Source organism: Cololabis saira, chromosome 11 (genome assembly GCF_033807715.1).
Source record: "Cololabis saira isolate AMF1-May2022 chromosome 11, fColSai1.1, whole genome shotgun sequence".
NCBI lineage: Eukaryota > Metazoa > Chordata > Actinopteri > Beloniformes > Belonidae > Cololabis > Cololabis saira.
Genome location: NC_084597.1, coordinates 38,611,690 through 38,633,693, shown reverse-complemented (window position 1 = coordinate 38,633,693; position 22,004 = coordinate 38,611,690). Strand labels below are relative to the sequence as shown.

The 22,004-nt window shown below is 42.1% G+C and overlaps 1 protein-coding gene across 2 annotated transcripts in view; it reads right to left on the bottom strand.

Moving 5' to 3' along the window:
* The window catches only part of stxbp1a (syntaxin binding protein 1a), a 42,650-nt gene extending 21,843 nt beyond the window's left edge, over positions 1 to 20,807 (bottom strand). For both annotated transcript variants that reach the window (XM_061734477.1, XM_061734478.1), the window contains exons 1-7: positions 20,693 to 20,807; positions 5,048 to 5,097; positions 4,496 to 4,577; positions 4,339 to 4,415; positions 3,579 to 3,657; positions 3,040 to 3,143; positions 669 to 817 (exon numbers count right to left, since the gene is read on the bottom strand). In XM_061734477.1, coding sequence (XP_061590461.1) covers positions 669 to 817; positions 3,040 to 3,143; positions 3,579 to 3,657; positions 4,339 to 4,415; positions 4,496 to 4,577; positions 5,048 to 5,097; positions 20,693 to 20,729 — 578 coding nt within the window. In that variant the 5' untranslated portion in view covers positions 20,730 to 20,807. The remainder of the gene's footprint in view (positions 1 to 668; positions 818 to 3,039; positions 3,144 to 3,578; positions 3,658 to 4,338; positions 4,416 to 4,495; positions 4,578 to 5,047; positions 5,098 to 20,692) is intronic.
* Between the last annotated feature and the right edge of the window lie 1,197 nt (positions 20,808 to 22,004).

Here is a 22,004-nt window from a genome sequence, read left to right as displayed (position 1 = left end):
TTTCTCAAAAACCGGCAGTGCGTCTTATATATGATCATTACGGTAATTTCTGTTACTGTAGTCAGGGGGATTGTGGGTAATGTAGTTGGTGTCGCCGAAGTAACGGCGCTAAAAACGTCAGGAATCGTCACAGACGTTCAAGACAACAGCAGCGACGCTGACTCACATAATGGCGACGTTGACGAGACGGAGCAAAGCTGGTTTTTATTTTGTTAATAAAGTTTGACATACGGTACTTTTGTTCTTGTTGTTTTTTTTTTGCATTTGCTGTAGGATTTTGTAGCATTTCCTGTAGCGCAGCTCCATCAGGTAGATACGTAACTCAACCCCAGCCACTATAGTACGGTATTTTACCATATATTTAGTGCGTCTTATAATGCGGTGCGCCTTATATATGGAAAATGTTTTTAAATATGTAATTCATTGAATGTGCGCCTTATAGAGCGGAAAATACGGTAATTGTCATTAAAATGTCAAGATTTCCAGGCTGCTGCACCCTCATACTTTGTGAGGTAGAGGGAGTTAAAATGAAGACAAGGGAGTATTTGAGGAACTAGCTGCTCATCAGGCTGTTCAGATATGAGTTGTTGCTGAGTCACTGGTTTGTGGAGCTGGGAAACTGGTCTGTACCCAGAACCGTCTGCATGCGGCACCACTTGTAAACTCACCCCCGGTATCTTACGGCGGGGTACTCTTTGAGGGTGGCGCAGAGCGTGGCCAGCTGTTCAGCCAGCCGCTCCATCACCGGGTTCTTCAGCTGGGTCTTGTGGGGGCTGTAGAAACTGTGGAAGGCGTCTTGGTTGTCCAAAGAGTACACCTGCGTACAAACCCACGGAGACTTTGTTTTATTCCCTTGTTTTTTTTATTTATTTAACCTTTATTTCACCAGGAAACAAAACTCATTGAGATTAAAAATCTCTTTTACAAGAGGGTCCTGGCCAAGACAGGCAGCAACACAGTAACATGATTCCGACATATGACACGACACATAACAAAACAAAACACTGTTGACATTACTCATAGCATCTGCAGGCAGAATTGGACATCTCAAGATCTGTCAGGAGCGATTTAGAAGCATTAAGTGAGACCAGCTCTCTGAGAGTCGAGGTGTTTTGCAGCTGGTTCCAGGAGGAAGGCGCAGCAGACCTGAAGGTCTTCTTTCCCAGCTTGGTATGCACTCTAGGGACAGATAGTAGCAGACGCTCCTGAGAGCGTAGATGGTAGCCTCCTGATTCTTTACGGTCAATGTATGACTGTAAATATATTGGAATCAGACCAAGTATAGCCTTATAGATGAAAATGTACCAGTGGTTGAGCCTGCGAGTGGACAAGGCCGACCAACCCACCCGGGCATTAATGTACAATGGTGAGTGAGAGCTCTCAGATTCGTAATAAATCTCAATGCACCTCCATGATAAACAGTGTCGAGCGAGTGGAGGCAGATGCATCCATCCGAGTGGAGGAAGATGCATGCAGAATGTCACCGTAATCCAGTACAGACATAAAAGTGGCTGCAACCAACCTCTTCCTAGCATCAAAAGAAAAACATGCCCTGTTTCTGAAGAAAACCCCCAGTTTCAACTTAAGTTTTCTAACAAGTTGATGAATTTGTGGCTCAAAACAGAGACTTATACGTATAAATCTTATCGTTGAGCATTAATGTTCTTTTTTACTGCTTTCTGCTTTTCTCTTTCCCTCCTTCCTCCTCTTGTCTCCCCTTCATTTCCTTGTTCCTCCTGTTTCCTCTCCTTATTCTGTGTCACCTCGTCTCCCATCCTCTGTCCTCATCGACTTTCCTCCTCTCCTCCCGCATCACTGTACCACTCACTCCTCCCACCCCATCTGTCCACAGTCACGTGACCACACATTCGTACTGCAGAAGGCCCCCACATCGGACTGGCAGCTATTGGCTACAGCCTGCTGTGTGGACCCCACCTCGTCCAATCGGGTAAGAGCAATCCACTTGAGGGGGGCGGGAGAATCAGGCAGCATCTTGCCTGCAGCAGAGAATCACTGACTCTGAATTAATCATCGTTGACGGGAGGGGAGCAAAGCATTGTGGGCCATGCAGCACCATCATACAGTGGGAGAGTCAAGGATGAACAGAAGGAGAGCTATGGGGGAGGAGTGAATGGAGGAAGAGACACAATAAATACAAATAAAAGCAGAGAATAAAAAGCCTGATGCTTGGTGAATAGAAAGAGTGCAGGCTACGTGCAGCAGCAGGGATGGAGAAACCGTGGGATAGAAAGCAGACTGGGAGGGGCAGCATTTCTGCAAATACAGAAAGTGAAGGGAAGCAGGGAGAGAGAGAACGTAATGTGACAAATGAGAGTCTTTCTGGAACAGTCTGGCAGTAAGCAGAGCGACTGGTGAGTCAGCAGCAAAGTGCCAAGCCACCACCATGGACCGTTATTGTGTTTCTCTGCTGCTCTCCATCCTTCCCAGGATCAAAGCAAATCACCTCCCTGCTAATGTTCCTGTCAGTGTCCGTTTCAGCATCACTTTCCACCTGCGTTCATTGATCTCCAGCTGCCGGCGTTCAAGCTTTCGACCTTTCCAGTTCCACTGTTGGACACTAAAAATAACCCGTGCATGCTTTAAAATCAGAGGAGAAGTCTTAGTACACCTGGAACGTACCTGATTGCACCCAAAACACACCGTAAAAATGTGTAAATGGAACAGGAGGCTTCACAGACTGTTAACTACCTCTAGACCGTACATTTATTAGTGAATATCCTTTATTAAGCTTCAACCAGGCGACACACTGTTGGTGGTCGTCGGTAAGCTTCTGGTAAAGTCCTGGCAGAAACAGCTCTGTCTGAACACACCATTTGGTCTGCAGTCTGACTCTCCAGATGTCTTATTATTATTCTGGGAGTGCTGTGAAAAATACATTTTACGTTTATATGATACAGATGGGAGCAGAGGAAGGTTTTTCCACATTTTGGGGAATTTTGTGTATAATTTTGCACTTTTCTAGTAAAGATGTGCGTCGTGCAATCGTTGAAGGAAATGAAGGTGTGGCTGCAGGTTCACCTGGGACTCGTAGGGCAAGAAGGCGATGTTGATCTCCGTCAGAGTCTTGATGGTTTTGGAAGCGCGACTCTTAACCAGCTCATTGAAGAGAGGATCAGGGCAAGCTGGAGGAACAGACACAACAATTCATTTACATCTGGCGGTCAATCTGCACTCACCCCTGCCAACACCTGCTCTACACACCTCCAGATTGTGTACAGTATGTATGTGTATATATATATATATATATATATATATATATATACATACTGTACACATATACATGCTTCCGTCACAGGTCACAGTGAAGTGAGACATTTCACAGACTTTGTTTGACAATCTGACAGAAGGTTACTATGCCACATATGCCTTACTATTAACCTAGTTTGCATTTCTAATTCATTCATTAACTTTTTCATGCATGCATTCATTCATTACATGTGTGTAAGGATCACTTATGTGAGTGTCATTTTCCTAAAATGTGTATATATGTTTTGAAAAAATGACAAGAGGTAAACAAACAAAGGTACATTACACATTCTTGTCTTTGAGTTACTCACAGTCAGTGAAGAAAACATGGGCCCCCTTGTATTTGGCTGAATGAGGGTCTTTGAAGTCTCCGATGAGGGTGTGGACAGACTGACGAGAGACAGAGTCCGAGTGCACGAGTCAGGGGAGAGTGGTTGTGTTTGTGACTGAGTATGTACAATTATAGCAAATGCATTGTGTGATATTGAGCTTTAAGGGACAACTAAGAATATAAGTATAAATTAAAGCTGCAAGCAGCGATGAACGGGCCCTCGGCCACCGCCCCCCATAAGCATATCAGAAATGACACCACCCACGACTTCCTATGTCAAACCATTCAAAAATTATGGCAGACAATAGGGACAACCAATCAGAAGAAGGGGCGGGGCTAATTTTCACCAATTATGGTCAAGGACTCAATACCGAGTCCGATGACACCACCCACGACTCTTTATGTCAAACCATTCAAAAGTTATTGCAGAGAAAAGTTTTCTAGGGGGCGCTGTTGAGCCATCTTGCCACACCCATTAATGCAAACCATGAAATATCAAATTTATCACCAGGCCTGCCTTGCAAGCAAAATTTGGTGACATTTTGGACATGTTTAGGGGGGCAAAAATGCCCTCCTTTCGTCAGAAGAATAAAGAATAACAATTCCTACAGATACAATAGGGCCTTTGCACTGTAAGTGCTCGGGCCCTAAAAAAACTATGCAGAGTTTGTCAGCTCCATAAAATGATGACTGTAACATCAGAACAATAGTACATGAGCATGAAAACACCACACCCTCACCTTCTCTGTGGGCGTAATCAGGTAAATGGCCTCCAGGCTCGGGAGAGGCTCTCGTCGCTTCATGATGTCCTCCACGACTACGCAGGAAAACACAAACACACGAGTCACACATGCACCCGGTCAAGCGGCAGAGAGTGTAAAGGTAGTGATCTCTTACTGGTGATGCCCTCCGTCATGATGTCCGTCATCTTGCAGCAGGAAGACAACATCCTCATACTCAGCTGGTCCACGATCAGAGCCTGGTGATGGAAGACACTGGTTATAACTCACATTACATCCTGCACTTATCTTTTTTCATGATATGTCTCCTTTATATCGACACCGTGACCTGTAAAGTTGGAACACATTCATTGTTTTGTCTTATCGTCTTTTTATTTACCAATTATTTTTATTTACCGCTTCAAGAGAAGATGTGAAGAATGTTTTGCAATTATTTCGATCTAAAACCAACACAGGAGGTTGTTCTTTGCTAAACCTTAGCAGATAATATTTTAAAAGATTTACAGGTTTGATGCCAGTATGTCGTGCTCTTTGACCCGTGCATGTACGTGTACATCAAACCCATGAAACCAGCTTGTAACAAGTCACTTCAGTGTTGATTTGTCTGGATAAAGATACATTAATCATTGAATAATGAATGTTTCCATGATTCATATCGGTTCCTTCTCCTTCCTAGAGCCAGGTTTTATTGAAAGGTCAAACCTCTCACCTTCCATTCTCCCTTCTTCTTCACCTTCTTGATTACATCATTCATAATTTCTGTAAAGGAAAAAGAGAAAAAGTTTAGATCCGGCATGTGACAGGTTCATGATATGTGGAAGATTGGATGCATTTTCTATGGAGGTAACGGGCAGGGAGGCGTGCGCGCGCACACACGCGCGCAAACACACACAGGTATCCGATACTTCCTAAGAGGAAGATCTTGTCCGCCTCAAAAGCTTTAACTGCCCCTTATTCTGCAAATAAGGGCTGACATAGATAAAATGCCCATGAACCATTCAAGTGTGAGCATCTCTGCTTCAGCAGGACCAACCACAACTACTAAACAACGCCAATAGCAAGTTATGACTTAACCAACAGCTGGATCAACTAACGCTGAAATGAATCTCAATGAGAAAAAAAAAGGAAAAAAACCTTCCCTGACGGACAACAAACAAAGTGATGAAAAATGATTAGCTCAATGTGATTCTGCCTTTTTGTCGTCACTCATCTCAAAAATCCAGAGAGGATTAAAACTAATCCGCAGCGAGGTTAAAACACTGTGCCCATTTTAATACCACAGTGCTGATATTGGCCTGATCAGAGCGTCCAGCATCTGTCAGTCCAACTGGAATAAATCCATTTATGGTGAATCACTGCTGGATCTCTGGGCATATTATAACCTGTTAAACCCCTGGGCCCCTGGGATTACCAGAGATTAGAAAGGGGGTTAACACACACACACACACACACACACACACACACACACACACACACACACACACACACACACACACACACACACACACACACACACACACACACACACACACACACACACACACACACACACCAAAACAAGAAAACTTGGTTCCTGGATTCAAAGCGATAAACACCACCTTTTCCAGTAACTAGTGTTTGGCTCTCAGAGGTGTCAAGTAACTAAGTACAAATACTTCGTTACCTTACTTAAAGCAGCACAACGTAACTTTCAGCTTTTGTTGAGTTTGGCGGTTCCTTTGGAATAAAGCGGTAGTGCTTTACCAGTAGTGTGGCAGGGTTCCTACCATGCTCCTCAAAGTTACATAGTGCCAGTGAAGGCGATACAGACCCCTCAGTCCATGACAGAGGTGTCATTAAACCTGTTGGAAGTTGATGTACCATCACAATCACTCTGGAAATATTATATTAAGGTGGAAAAGTTACATTGTGCTGCTTGAAGTAGAAATTTTGGTTATCTATACTTCACTGGAGTAATTATTTTTCAGACGACTTTTTACTTTTACTCCTTACATTTTTACGCAATTATCTGTACTTTTTACTCCTTACATTTTCATTTAATTTAATTTCATTTCATTTGGGCCTTTAAAAAAAAACTATCCAGTTAAATTGCTCCATCCGGATAGAGTGAATTTGGTTGTGGTTGTTTCAGATGTTCTTGTCCAGTTTTGTTCTTACATCCGTTCCCTCAGATTCCTGCAACTAAACTTGGATGTACATTCCAATAAAGGTTAGGATAAATGATAACATGCCTCTGACTTTTTGCACCATTACAATACTTATAGGCAACTAGTCATCATATCTCCTGCTCTCTGAAACACACGTTAATGCTCAATAGTACACATATATGCTTCTTTAATATATTTGCATTATACTAAGATCCATTCATTTTCAATGGCTTTTGTCCTTAATGGCTTTTTCCCCCTTACATTACTTTTACTTTTATACTTTAAGTAGTTTTGAAACCAGTACTTTTATACTTTTACTTGAGTAAAAAACTTGAGTTGATACTTCAACTTCTACAGGAGTATTTTTAAACTCTAGTATCTATACTTCTACCTGAGTAATGAATGTGAATACTGAAGACACCTCTGTTGGCTCTTCACCTGACTACAAAGATCAAATTCTACTTATAAAACCGTCTAACTGCAGTCTGTGGGCTGTATTTGACTGGATCCAGAAACACAGACTGCAGCAGTACTCTGAGTCAGATGAACTGCATCTGACCTCCTGTGGGACAGAAGATCTGGGAACAGCAGGAATATCATTCTCATCAGGCAATGTAGAGATTCCCTGACTGCTCTCCAGTCTATTTCCAGCATCTCCTTAGTCCCGATCTGCTAGCTGCTGTGTCAGCGACGCACGAGAGCCCCTGAAAACCCCAAGCAACAAAAAACCGAAACCACAATAACAGCTTCTAATTTTATTTATTTCATTGTTTTGTTTTATCGGGGAGCCAGACGTGTCACCGCCGACAATAGACTAAGTGCTCAAAGAAAACAAAAGCTGTTTCATTCCTCTCCAGTTGGATTCTGTTTCCTTGAGCACAAAGGAGGATACACTCCTGGATACCCTCCTGGAAGCAAGGATATCCGTGTCTCCCGTTCCCTTTTCCTCTGCTGCAGCTTGTGTTTCCTCCTGTTCTGGCTTCTCTGATAAAAGCAGCTCCAGTCGCTCAACTGATATTTCAACTGGTGTCACATGTTTTCAAATTTTGAAAATGTTCATACGTATCATCAATAAGGCTGATTACTACGCTCACACGGATCCACTTTTTCTAAATTCTCATGTTATTAAATTTTATGATTTGTTTTATTTTAAAATCATGCAAATTATGTTCAAAGCAAAATCAAAAATGCTCCCTGACCCAATACAGAGGTTCTTTTCAATTCAGGAGACTCGTTATAATCTTAGAGGTGTCTGCAATTTCACTGTACAAATAGCTAAAAAAGGTATGAAAAGGAGATGTGTCTCCATTACTGGAGTTAAATTCTGGAATGATGCCAACATAAATTTAAAAACATGTCATTCTCTTTTGGTTTTTAAGAAAATGGTTTGTAAAGCTATTTTTGAAGCTTATAAGTGCAATTGACCATCTGTAAATGTTTCTTTGCTTTTCTATTGTTTCTTTGCCTTTTGTTGTTTCTTTGCTTTTCTATTCTCTTTTTGGTTTTCTGGAAGTCGGTAGCCAAAAAAAGAAAGTTGGTACTATAGGATAGGCTTTTATAAGCATTTTGCTTCAGCCTATGCCTTTTCAGTTATTGTTCAACACATTTTTTGGTTTTGTATGAAATGTTAATACTGTGCACAATGTTTTTTTTGGTGTTGTTTTGTGTTGTCATGACTGAATAAACTTCATTCATTTTTTTTTTAAATCACATAGTTACTTTCACTCTAATATTACAAATATTAAATAAGAGAAATCAAATAAAACAAAGCCATACCGTTGCTCTTTTTTAATTGTTACCACACTGCTTTATATCTTAGCAAAGAAAATATTTTCATTAATAAGTCTGATCAAGAGATATCCTGTGCTGAAAACATGAGAATGGATCTACTATTAGTACACTACTGAGTATTTTTAACCACTCTAAACAGGATGAAGCATTTTTCCATGTTTATACAGCCTGACTGAAACAACAAAATGTCCAGAGTCTATCTTTTCATTTCATCACAGCAGACAAAAGACCAAAGCATTTTTGATATCAGTACTTGAAGCCAGGATTTTGCATAAAGTTGTTAAACTGTTGCTGCTGAATCTGTTGCATCCACTCCACAATAATGACATTATAGCTGTTGGAAATCATACAGAGTTATATCTGAGAGCTATAAGAACTGCTCTCCTCCAGCGCCTGTGTGGTCACGTCCACTAAATCATATGCATATGAATCATAAAACAGTATAGCAACCACTGACCCTCACTGATGAAAGAGAACCAACATCTGATTTGCGTGAGGAGGAACCAGCTCGCTGCATTTCTTCTGTCTGCCCTCCATCAATAAATGAACGCACCAGTGTGTCAGGAGGAAAAAGACATGAACAAACACAGTAACAGCTGTGTCAACCAGACCGGTGCATGTGCAAGTAAACACACACACACACACACACACACACAGCACAAGCTCTTTGACATCCAAACAGGATACAACATCCCCGTGGTACAGGAAGGAGAAAGGTTACGACTTAGGTAGTTTTAATAACAAATCAAGCTTTATCGTCAAATCAAAACACCTACAAAGGCTGTTTGTTAGTCTTTAGTTTAGATCTTTCAGTGTTAATACAGAAGATAGTTTCTACACTCCTGGTTCCTGCTTCTCAGAAGAGAAGCATTCACGAAAGCACACCTCTCTTAACGTCCCACTGCAGTGTTTTAATTGGATTAAGGTCTGGATTTGACATTGTCACTCCAAAACTTCCAAAAGATTATTTTGTTTTTCAGCTCATCTGATGTGATTTGTTGGCGTGCTTTGGATCATTGATCCGCTGTCTCACCCACTATTGAGCTGTCAGACAGACAGCATCACATTTGCCTCCAGAATGCGGCATTGCTTTGTCCTCATCAGGTCAAACGTCTCCGCTTTGCCTCGTCTTTGCAGAGGACGTTGTTCTGTAAGTCCTGGTAGTTGTCAAGGTGCTGTTTTTTAAACCTGAGTCATGCTTCTATGATACTTTTCTCCTGGTAGGGCTGGGCGATATATCGAGATTTTAATATATATCGATATATTTTCAAATGCGATATGGTACGAGACAAAATCGTTTATATCGATTTAAAAAGAAAAGTATGATTTTGATATAGCTTACTTTTTGACAAATTGACTTGAATGTTTTATTTGAGATTTGCACAAATGTTTTGTTATTTGCACAACTGTCAACCTCAGTGGAAAAGTCTGCCTGTTACTGTCTACATTGTATTAATTGCACATTCCATTTTAATGTAATTGTTATGAAGGAAAGGGATATTTGTTTTATTTTATTCAAGAAGCATTTTTATTCTATATATGCAGGCAGTTTATTTTTATTTCATTTGTTTTATACATTTTGATATTGTGCAGACCTCTGTTAATAAAGGAACCTGTGTGACATTTGGCACGAGGCTTTGTATTAAAACTGACTGATTTTTTAAGGGTTTGCCTCAGAAAAAATGAAGCTAACAGAGATGCTAACAGAGATGCTATGCTATAATGCTTTGGGGGAAACCCCAATTATGGCACAGAAAAAATATCGATATATATCGAGTATCGCCATTCAGCTAGAAAATATCAAGATATGACTTTTGGTCCATATCGCCCAGCCCTATCTCCTGGTAACGCGTCTAAAGAAACAGAACTTTAGTTCTGATTTCTTCTAATAGTTGATCATGTACTTTAAAATGGAATATGCTCAGTGGGACCTGTAGAGTCTGGTCCAACCTTGGCGTAGATTTGCTGGGACATCCACCCCTGCGAAGACTCGTACCTCTCCTCATTGCTCTCCTCTTGTAAATAACCTCACATCTCACATTGAGACTCAAACTGCTTTCAAATGGTTTTATAATCATTTCAAGATTGATGTGCAGCAACAATTATTTATCTAAACCCATTGCTAATGTCTTTCCATCTTGGCATTGTGTGAACACACGTGGATGCTGATTTTAGAGAGGAATGCACACCTGCTGTTGATCACTTCATCAAGGGCTGATGAGACTTAGTATTTTCCGTTTTTTTTTTCTTTTTGGTTTTATTTTTTGCTGAATAAACAATGATTGATTTGATTATTTTCCTGTGACTTAAAGTGAAAAAAAACAAGGAAAAACACAAGATGACTGCATATCATGTACCTGAGCTAATTTGTTGCTCTCTTGCACATAAATCTGAATGTGAATGTCCTTAAAAAAACGATGACGTGAACAAGAAAATGTACACATTAATATCAAATTGTAGAAAATAAATAGATCAGAATGCAAAATAAAAAACGTTGCAGCGTGTTGTGTATGTGTGATGTTGATCAGGTTGATAACACGCTCCAATCTTGATTCCACTAAGCCTTGATTCTACACACTAATCAACAGCGAAGAGCCGGCAGTTTCCCCCATTGCCTTGAAGTTCTCCCCCCTTCAGGGACTTTCACCTTTGAGTACATGACCCATTTTCTCTCTGGATCTCGGCTTCACGGCTGCATCACTCCCGAGAGAATCTGACACGCTTGATCTTAAAGGGGCAGGCAGACATTTCAGCACAGCTTTGCACTGAAAAACAACACAAACTACATCACTCTTCAGTTCAAAGATCCATAAATCCAGCAACAATAACAGTTGGAACTTCACTTAAAGGTCTCAGCTTATTGCCAACAGCAAAAACAAACAAAAAAAAAGAAAATATGTGGCAAAATACGTGGCCTGATTCAGGCGCAAAGAAGAAGTGTAATGTGTACCTGTCTGTGGATATGTATAATAATTAATTATACATCCTATCCTAGCATGAATGACTCCAGCTGTTGCCATGGTTTTCTGCCATGACGTCAACCTAATTGGCCTAACTTAAAAATATGAATAATTGAAAACTAAAATACTCCATGAGGGCATCAGTGTCTGGTGTTCTGCTTTTAACTGCGTGGTCTGAGCGGACTAGCGTTGCATAATAGCAGAACTAGTCCCAGCCAGAACAAACGGGTTGAAGGAAAGGAAGAAATGGATCATGACTGTGGCATTTATGTCCTCCAGTAAAAATCCAGCTAAAGGTCAGAGGCCAAGACGTGAAATGGCTGCCCGCGAGGACTGTTTTCTACCACCTGAAGAGGAAGCTCAGTCACCTCTCACAGCTCGCTTTCCTGCTGGGACAATCCAACGCAGGCACCAGAGTAAACTGTGCTTTTATGTTTCTAGAGACCAAAAGTATTGGGAATGTCAACAGTTGTTAATAGTCAGGCATCATGAGGGTAAACGTCTGATTAGAGGCGTGTCAACAAGCCCACCTGAGATCATCCAGCGTGGGCGCGGGGTCTTGCTCTAACTCAAAGAATTTTGATTTTAGATGAGTCCCACTGAAACTCAGTTGTTTATTTAATTATCTCCCAAGATGCATTAGTGTGCTGAAGGTCAGAGAGTCAACCCACAGACAGTCATCTGAACCAGTTTATTGTGTTTATTAAACATTTTTTATTAGTAATGTGTGTGACTTAGTACCTGACTATGACTAGACCACATAAACTCAATTTCACTTCTCTCTCAATTGCAAACCTTTACCAATCATTATCAATCAGTATTTGGGTTTAGGCACCAAACTCACATGGTTAGGTTCACACAACAAAAGATATACAGTAAGTCTGTTGTGAAACAATCTTTTAAATCCAGCAGGTTCTTCTTAAAGTAGTAAAATGAAATGTGGGGGGTCTGGGTTCAGGTTTCTTCCTTGTCGGCTTCTGGTCTCTCGGGTGGCGGGGTTGCCCCCCCCCCTCCTCCAATATAGTTACAGTTCAGGTGGAGCATTGATTGGACTATTACACACACACACACACACACACACACACACACACACACACACACACACACACACTACTCATTCACCTGCATGGTCGCTCCGCAGTTTTGGGGGTCAGATAGTCGCGGTATCCTAGCCTAGCATTGATTGGGTCCCGGGATCGGGGACAGTTGCTGCTCGTATCCCTGCCTGTTCTCGTGTCTGTTTGTTTTTTCTCTTCCAGATTTCCAGGGCTCGTGTGCTCGTTGTGCGTTTCCATGTGTTTTTCGTGTCTTGGACTAGCAGCGGATGTGACCCCTCACCATGAATATATATGAAGACAAGGGGGAAAAAAAAAAAAAAAGGGCCACCACCATAAAGGGTAAACTTCTGATTACCAGATCAGCTGAACCCAAGCTTGTGGTGGTCACTTCACTTCGATCACAGAAAATGTGCTTTAGAATTACGTTGAAGCCATTTAGCCACATGCTAACAGACAATACAATTGGATGAAAAAAATATTGTTGAATTTCCATCCATCCATCCAGCCATCGTCCGCCGCTTATCCGTTCCCGGGTCGCGGGGGCAGCTGTCTCAACAGAGATGCCCAGACTTCCCTCACCCCAGACACTTCCTCCAGCTCTTCCGGGGGGAGTCCGAGGCGTTCCCAGGCCAGCCGAGAGACATAGTCTCTCCAGCGTGTCCTGGGTCTTCCCCGGGGTCTCCTCCCGGTGGGACATGCCTGGAACACCTCCCTAGGGAGGAGGGACATGCCTGGAACACCTCGCTAGGGAGGAGGGACATGCCTGGAACACCTCCCTAGGGAGGCGTCCAGGAGGATCCGGTACAGATGCCCAAGCCACCTCAGCTGACTCCTCTCAATGTGAAGGAGCAGCGGCTCGACTCCGAGCTCCTCCCGGGTGACCGAACTCCTCACCCTATCTCTAAGGGAGCGTCCAGCCACCCTGTGGAGGAAACTCATCTCGGCCGCTTGTATCCGCGATCTTGTCCTTTCGGTCACTACCCAAAGTTCATGACCATAGGTGAGGGTAGGGGCGTAGATTGACCGGTAAATCGAGAGCTTCGCCTTTCGACTCAGCTAGTTCTTCACCACGACGGTCCAGTACATCGACCGCATAACTGCGGACGCTGCACCGATCTGTCTGTCAATCTCACGCTCCATCGGTCCCTCACTCGTGAACAAGATCCCGAGATACTTGAACTCTGGAGAACCATGGCCTCAGTCTTGGAGGTGCTGATTCTCATCCCTGCCGCGTCGCACTCGGCCTCAAACCGCCCCAGCACATGCTGAAGGTCCCGGTCCAAGGTCAACAGGACAACATCATCTGCAAAAAGCAGAGATGAAATCCTGAGGTTCCCAAACCGGATCCCCTCCGGCCCCTGGCTGCGCCTAGAAATCCTGTCCATAAAAATGATGAACAGGACCGGTGACAAAGGGCAGCCCTGCCGGAGTCCAACATGCACCGGGAACAAGTCTGACTTACTGCCGGCAATGCGAACCAAACTCCTGCTCCGATCATACAGAGACCGGACAGCCCTTAATAGAGGGCCCCGGACTCCATACTCACTCAGCACCCCCCACAGAATGGCACGAGGGACACGGTCAAATGCCTTCTCCAGATCCACAAAGCACATGTAGACTGGTTGGGCAAATTCCCATGAACCCTTGATCACCCTGCGGAGGGTATAGAGCTGGTCCAGTGTTCCACGACCAGGACGAAAACCGCATTGTTCCTCCTGAATCCGAGGTTCAACTATCGGCCGTATTCTCCTCTCCAGTACCTTGGCGTAGACTTTCCTGGGGAGGCTGAGAATTGTGATCCCCCTATAGTTGGAACACACTCTCTGGTCCCCCTTTTTAAACAGAGGGACCACCACCCCGGTTTGCCACTCCAGCGGTACTGTCCCCTTCCTCCATGCGATGTCGCAGAGGCGTGTAAGCCAAGTCAGCCCTACGACATCCAGAGACTTGAGGTACTCAGGGTGAATCTCATCCACCCCTGGTGCCACCGAGGAACTTACGAACCACCTCAATGACCTCGGCTTGGGTGATGGATGAGCACGTCCCAGAGTCCCCACTCTCTGCTTCCTCAGTGGAAGGCATGTCAGTCGGTTTGAGGAGATCCTCGAAGTATTCCTTCCACCGTCCGACAATGTCCCCAGTCGAGGTCAACAGCTCCCCATCCGCACCATAAACGGTGCCGGCAGAGTACTGCTGTTGAATTTCCAGAAGGATTAAATGAGTAATAGGCAATGATGCAACCACCTTGCAGGGAATGATGATGCAAAAGTGAAAAACTCAGTCGACTATGGTTATAGCAATGTGTGAGCGACCATGTGGTCACCTCGTTTCAGGATGTGATCATCCTGGACTTCGTTTAGAGGAGTTGGAAGGAGGAAGTGGCAGTTTGATGGTTTTTACAAAAAGTAGTTTTTTTGAAAACCAGATAGTCCTTATAATGAGACTTATCCTTATAATATATTATATATTAATCTTAATCTTTAATCTTAATCTTTTATTTTTGTTTCAATGTATTATTTCAGGAATTCTAGTGAATGTTTTTCACCCTTTTTTAGTTGTATTATTGTAATCTTTTGTATGTCTATGTGTGGACCCCAGGAAGAATAGTCTTCCCATGGTGAAGACTAATGGGGATCCTTTTTAAATAAACAAATAAACAAATATTCCATTTCAATTAACAACATCTCACATTCAGGTTAAATATAACCCCACTTATCACTTCACTTATTAAAATGGTTGCAGGTTGTTATGTTTTTTTCCCAATATTGCAAAGTGCTGCTCAAGGGAGAATCGTTGGGTTTCTCTTAAAAATGCTGTTACATGACCCATTATATAATTTGTTGATGAGTAAATGAAGACGACACATCCGAGACACTCGTCAGAAAAGGAACTGAGAAGATATTGAATAGATCCATTGTTCTAGACATCGCCAGCATTGTTAGAGCCTGCAGCATCACCAACTGTTGTGATGCAGCACGCTACTCTAACCTAGCCGGAGGTCCGTCATACTCTGGTTGCGCTCTAGTCTCTTGCATATAATAAATATATAATGAGAATAAACCAAAACAAGCTGAGTGCATTTTGAATAGCACATCCTCTTCGAAAGATCAATATTTTTATGCTATGCTCTCACTTTTTCTTGGCATATGTGGCTCTGATGCTGCTGCGATCTTCTATAAGTAGATACTTCTGTAACAATGTTAAATATGTCTCCGCCATGTGTGAGTATGCGTGCGAGCGGATGATGGCGGGAGCGGTCACGTGCTGCCTGGAAGAGTGGGAGGAAGAGGATGTCTGCCAGCTCTGACACAGCACTCTCCATTAGCGGAAAAATAAGGTGAATTCAATAAGATTGAATTCTGGAGCCCTCAATTAAAGAGTCTATTTGAGAGCTCTTCATGCTCTGCAGCCGCAGTGGCGTGACCATTCAGTCTCATTCAGTGTCTCATCTGTATTTGTTGTGTATGTGTACGTGTGTGTGTGTGTGTGTTTTAGAGAGAGCTGCAGGGACTGCGTCAGACACTGAAGCCAGACTAGTGTGTGACGCTCTGGTTCACCAATGCTTCCAAGGTCAGTGGGAGACGTGGGTGTGTGTGTGACAGAGAGAGAGTGTTTTTTGTTAACCGAATGCCCCTCCTAGACCTTCCTAGACCTTCCTAGACCTCTGTCTTTAACAGACCATAAGGAGATTATATAGCTTCATCATTTTTTTCCAGCTTCCAGAAACATCCAAAGGGCACACTGACTCAGCTCAAAATGTTGGGATGTGCATTACTTTGATCTGACCAGAAAGAGGACTTCAGTTGCATATGCATGTCCAAGAATATATCAAATGATAAACATGTACCGTATTTTCCGCACTATAAGGCACACCACATTATAAGGCGCACATTCAATAAATGGCGTATTCAAAAACATTTTCCATATATAAGGCGCACTGCATTATAAGGCGCACTTAATATATGGTAAAATACCATAGTAGTATTAGTACTATAGTGGCTGGGGTTGAGTTACGTGTCTATCTGATGGAGCTGCGCTACAGGAAATGCTACAAAATCCTACAGCAAATGCAAAAAAAAACAAGAAGAAAAGTACCGTATGTCAAACTTTATTAACAAAATAAAAACCAGCTTTGCTCCGTCTCGTCAAAGTCGCCATTATGCGAGTCGGCGTGGCTGCTGTTTTCTTGAACGTCTGTGACGATTCCTGACGTTTTTAGCACCATTACTTTGGCGACACCAACTACATTGACCATAATCCCCCTGACTACAGTCCCATAAATTACCATAATGATCATATATAAGGCGGACTGCATTATAAGGCGCACTGCCGGTTTTTGAGAAAATTAAAGGCTTTTAGGTGCACCTTATAGTGCGGAAAATACGGTATACAGGCTCTCTTTAAAGTTTATTATGTAACAGGTGGGGTTTCAACTTATACATTTAAGTAGCACAGAAAACTTGTAGTTTAAGGGAGGGATCTGTTTTTTGCATATACGACCAACGGTGAACTGCACCAGGATGGTAAAACTACTTTAACTATTGTGGTTCATTTTCATAAAAGGCAACACAAAGACTCAAAACGCCAAAGATACTGTCACGTGTCCATCTGGTTCCATGACTGTCGTCACCAGTCCGGTCAATCAATCAACAACACATCAGACTTTAAGGTGAATCTTTTATCAATTAATTCATACATTACAGAAAACTTGTCAATTGTATTGTAAAAATAAAAAATCTTTCAAAAAAAATCTTGATCAGTCCTACAAAAACGCGCGTAATTCGCTCCTCCGGTCACAAAACACGCATGCAGCACTTTTTCCTCTATCATGCACTAATGCCTACAAAAGGGACATGTGGGGTTCAGTCTCCTAACCACAGACTCAAACTACTGAACTTCTGGTAAGTGGACCGCAACATCTCCTGAGAGGTTGAGAAGCCACTATCTGAGGGTTAACTCTGGATTTTGAGCTCCAAAAACAAATATGAAAAGGACATACATCTCATAGAAATGTGGATTTTTAACACACTTCTTAAGTTAAAAATAACACGTATCCTCTCTGGACATTAATAACATAAAGATAGCTTCTAATAAAAGTGACAGAAATGTATTAAGCAGGTTAAATGTATTAATAAATGTTAGCTAAAAGATTGTTGAATTTTCATATTTCTTGTCAGAATTTTGTCATAAATGTAATTTTGTCTTCATTTTTATGTTTTTATGTAATTTTACTGCCTAAAAGGTGACAGTAGTTGGATTTCTTGCAATGTCTTGCTCTCTATCATCAATGTCTTGTGAAATTGCACATACGACACTAAAGGACTTTGCATGAAACATAAAAAAGTATAAATAATGTTCAAGTCAAATTGAGGATTGATCGTTTTAATCAGTCTGATGTAGGGATGGACTAAAAAATGTATCACGATAATTTCTGGGATTTATCCCGATAACGATAAAAATGACGATAAAAAAAATACCAATTCAACTCCACCTTTGTAACTATAAATCTATCACCACATTCAGTCTTTAGAGCCCCCAAATCACTGCTCTAAAAGAATACTAAATGCTACTAAACTACACCAATTAAATTCAATTAATAAAAAACAATTAAATGAGTTACACCTGTTCTGCAAAACTGGAATGACTCAGATCCGCCATGTTTGTTACACAAAAACCTCATCAACCGGAATTTATCTTTCTGGCTCATTTCTTTCTTTCTTTCTTTCTTTCTTTCTTTCTTTCTTTCTTTCTTTCTTTCTTCTTTCTTTCTTTCTTTCTTTCTTTCTTTCTTTCTTTCTTTCTTTCTTTCTTTCTTTCTTTCTTTCTTTCAGGCTCATATCCTTCCTTCCTTCCTTCCTTCCTTCCTTCCTTCCTTCCTTCCTTCCTTCCTTCCTTCCTGTACGTTGTGCGTGGATTTAACGCAGAACCATAAATCAGCTTTACACAAAAACGTCATCAACGTGAATTTATCGTTTTTACCGCGAGATGACAAATTCTTACCGTGGGGAATTTTTTTGACGGTTTATCGTGAACAGTAAAATATCGGCCATTCCTTGTCTGATGACAGAAAAGCATTTTAAATGAATCCCGCTGCTAATAAGACCCTCATCACTGAGTCTCTCTGCCCTCTACAATTAATGTTCACACAGGCTGAGACTGGGGTTGCTGCCCCCCCCCTCCTTCATATCAGCTGCTCGAGCCTCCATCCACTACTGCAGCTATGGAGCCCATGGTGGTGTCACCCTCCCTCTCTGCCCCCGTTAGCTCCACCAATCCCAACCCAGCTTCCCTTTAGCCAAACAGAGTGCAGGTGTTGCCTCCTGCTTCACTGATGTTACCTTCAGGGAAACATGCAAACATAGGTACATTGTTCTGGAAAAGATGATTCACTCAGCCCCGAGAGCCTATGGCCTGCCTTCAATTTTACAAACTGTGTTATGTAAGTGGCCATTAGGATCCTTAAATAATTAAAGACTGCAGACCATGCAAAGATAACTGCCATTTAAAGCTGCATTGTGTAATGTTGTAGGTGTTGTAGGTGGGAGAATTTCTAACAAGACTCTGACTTTTAGTATAAAATCAATGCTACTGTATCACAGAAAATATATTTTATCATCATAAGGAGGCAAACATGTACAAAATATTAAAACGCACCCTGAGTAGCACCAAGTTAACAATATTTATCACCTGTGTAGAAATCAACTTCTCACCAAGGCTGCTATAATTCAGTATTATCAGGGAAATCAAATGGTGAAAATGTGATTGAGGTTTTATGCTACAGTACGCCACATATAGGCCTACTGAAAGATGTAATCAAACACAAAAACAAAGAAGCCCAGAAATATAGCCTATAATTACTAAGTACATATTTATATTCTAAATAGTGTTACATAATGGCTGATCATGACTGGGCAACTCATTTGAAATGTATTTTATTTTAAACAACATGCTCCCTGCTATACTGCAGAGAATCAGTGATAACAATATTTCAGTGTATAATGCACAATTTTTGACATCAAGGTACATTTAAGAGTTCATCTTCTAATCTGAATCTCTTAAACCTTTCCCTTCCTTGTCAAATAGCTGGGGGGGGCTTCCGTTCAGATCCCTGTTCATCTTGTGTTAGTATGGTGCGATAGGGTGTGGGCCAAAATCTTGCAGCAAGGCCTGTGCCAAAAATGATCCACAGTGAGTAGGATACAAAATGTGAAGATTCAGCAAGTCGTAAACCAGCAGAGGGACATCCGTCCACCATGATGCTTCCGTGCAGACTAGTGTTTGCAAAATGCAAAAAAGGGAATCAATCGGCTGTGCATCAAATGGAGCAAATCCTGCACCAGGAGCAGCCGAGCGCGCAGCCACGCATGAAGCGAAGCTGCAGCGCAAAACATCAAATGGCTGCATATTAAATTATCTGTGTCATACTTGTACGGCCCTGCCTGACATTATCAATTACAACAACACTTGCACACATCTGACCCTTGCAGAGGAGAATCGAGCTGCGCCTTCATACCCGGGCCTCTATCAGAAACACACGTACACACACCAAATCAAAGATACAGCGCAGTCCACGGTGATAGAGGGTGACATGGGCGGGGTTTGATTGGTACCTCTCCACCACAGAGGAGCATCACGAGGAGAAAGGAAAGGGGGTTGCGAATGGAGGCTCATAATAACCAGACAATGCGGAATTTATTGCGCAAGTTTCTCGACTTTCGCTACAATGCGCCATTTATGTGAAACAAAGCAGTCTGCGCCAGTCGGGAAGCGCTCCGACTGTAAAAAGCTGTTTTACGCAAACGTTTGCGCTCCATCAGAGGGGTGAGGCGCTGCTGGAATTAGGGAATCCCCCGGAGTTTAAATCACTATATTTTAATCATCTTTACACTCTGTGTGTGTTTACCTCGCCAGTAACATATGGGAGAAAAGAGATCAGCACATTAAAGCAATATCATGCGCTTGCATTATTTTCACGATGCAGCGCAGATTATTCCTGAATTCAACGGCGATTGAGCCTGAAAGGGCGTATGAGCTCCTTTTGCCTGCAGGCTTTCCCCGTGCTGCTCGACAAGGATGTGTTACGAGGCTAATTATTGCCAATTTGAGCCCATTTTCAGGTTCCCATCCATCACTTCCAGCAATACTGCGCATCCTCCTGACTAGTGAGACTGGCCAGTTTCTGCAGGACATCTACACCTCTTTGGTTTATAATGGACTACAATGGAACCCTGTCCGCTCCGCCCTCATTATCATCCTCATCCTCCTCCTCATCATCACCTAGATGCACTAGTAAGCAGCCACCTGCATCCTGCTTTTCACAAGCGTCCACACACTGGTTTGGACTTAAAGCGCACCCAGCGCATCTCATCGACCATATTAATAAAGAAAAGAGTCTTACTTTCGCCGACCACCGCCTTTAATCCGATAGGTGCCATGATGCTGCCGACTGCTGGACCGAGTGATCGCCCTGTGCCTCCTCCTTCCTCTCTGCTGCTCTTGTCACCGCAGCGGAGTAACCTCCGCTTGGAGACGTCACTGCGTATCCTTCCGCAACATCCCCATTGGTGCTGCTGGACGTTTGGCTGCGTCTCATCAGCCAAGGCTGCATATATAATAATATTACCCAGCACAGCCCTGGAAAACAGTTATTATGTCCCTGATTAATCAATATAGGTTTCAAAAGACAATGTGATCACATAACTTAACGTATGCATCTTATTTGCTTTGAATGAAAAGAGATGGGAATACGCAGTACTCGAGCTGTAAAAAGAAATCAGGGGAGATGGTGGATTTTATCATATGGGGACAGATAATTTGTGCTGATTACAAATAATATAATATATTACAAATAATAGCACTGACCAAAACACCTGCAGAAATACTGCAGGAATGACATAGCAGCAGTTAAATGCAGCCTTCTGTAAGCTTTAAATATCCACTGGGCTTACATCAAATACATCAAAACACAAAAATAAAAAACAGTTTTCTGAACTTATCAATATGACTCTGTCCTTCACAGGATAGGTAAAATGGATCACTGCAAAAACTCAAAATCTTAACAAGAATATTTGTTTCATTTCTAGTTAAAATGTCTCAGTTTAGTAAAAAAAATCTCATTACACTTAAAACAAGACTCATCACTGGAAAAAACAACAATTTTCACCTGTTTCAACTAGATTTTCACTTAAAATAAATAGGAAAATCTGCCAGTGGAACAAGATTTTTTTGCTTGTAATGAGAAGATAAATCTTGTTCCACTGGCAGATTTTTCTACTTATTTCAAGTGGAAATTTACTTGAAACAGGTGAAAATGGTCAAATAAGTTATTCTTCTGGTGATGACTCTAAATGTTGAAATAGCAGTAAAACCACATTAATTGATGAAATGACATAAGGGATGGAAAGGGGGGATGACAGTTTTACAGGGGGGATGATTTGGACCGTTTTTATTTCAGGGGGGGGTGCCATCCCCCCTCATTCCCCCTCAACTCCAGTACTGGGAATACGTCCTAAAACCCAAATACACAAACACACAGTATTTTTTGATGATTGTATTTTTTGACTGGCGGCATTGACTCAAGATGATTGTGGGTGCCTAAATAAGCGACATATCCCACCGAAAATGGTTCAAATCTGTATTTTATTTGTGTCGTCATACTTTGCGCTTAGGTTAAAGCTGGTTTAACACTGTCGGCTTTCTATGAATCTCCA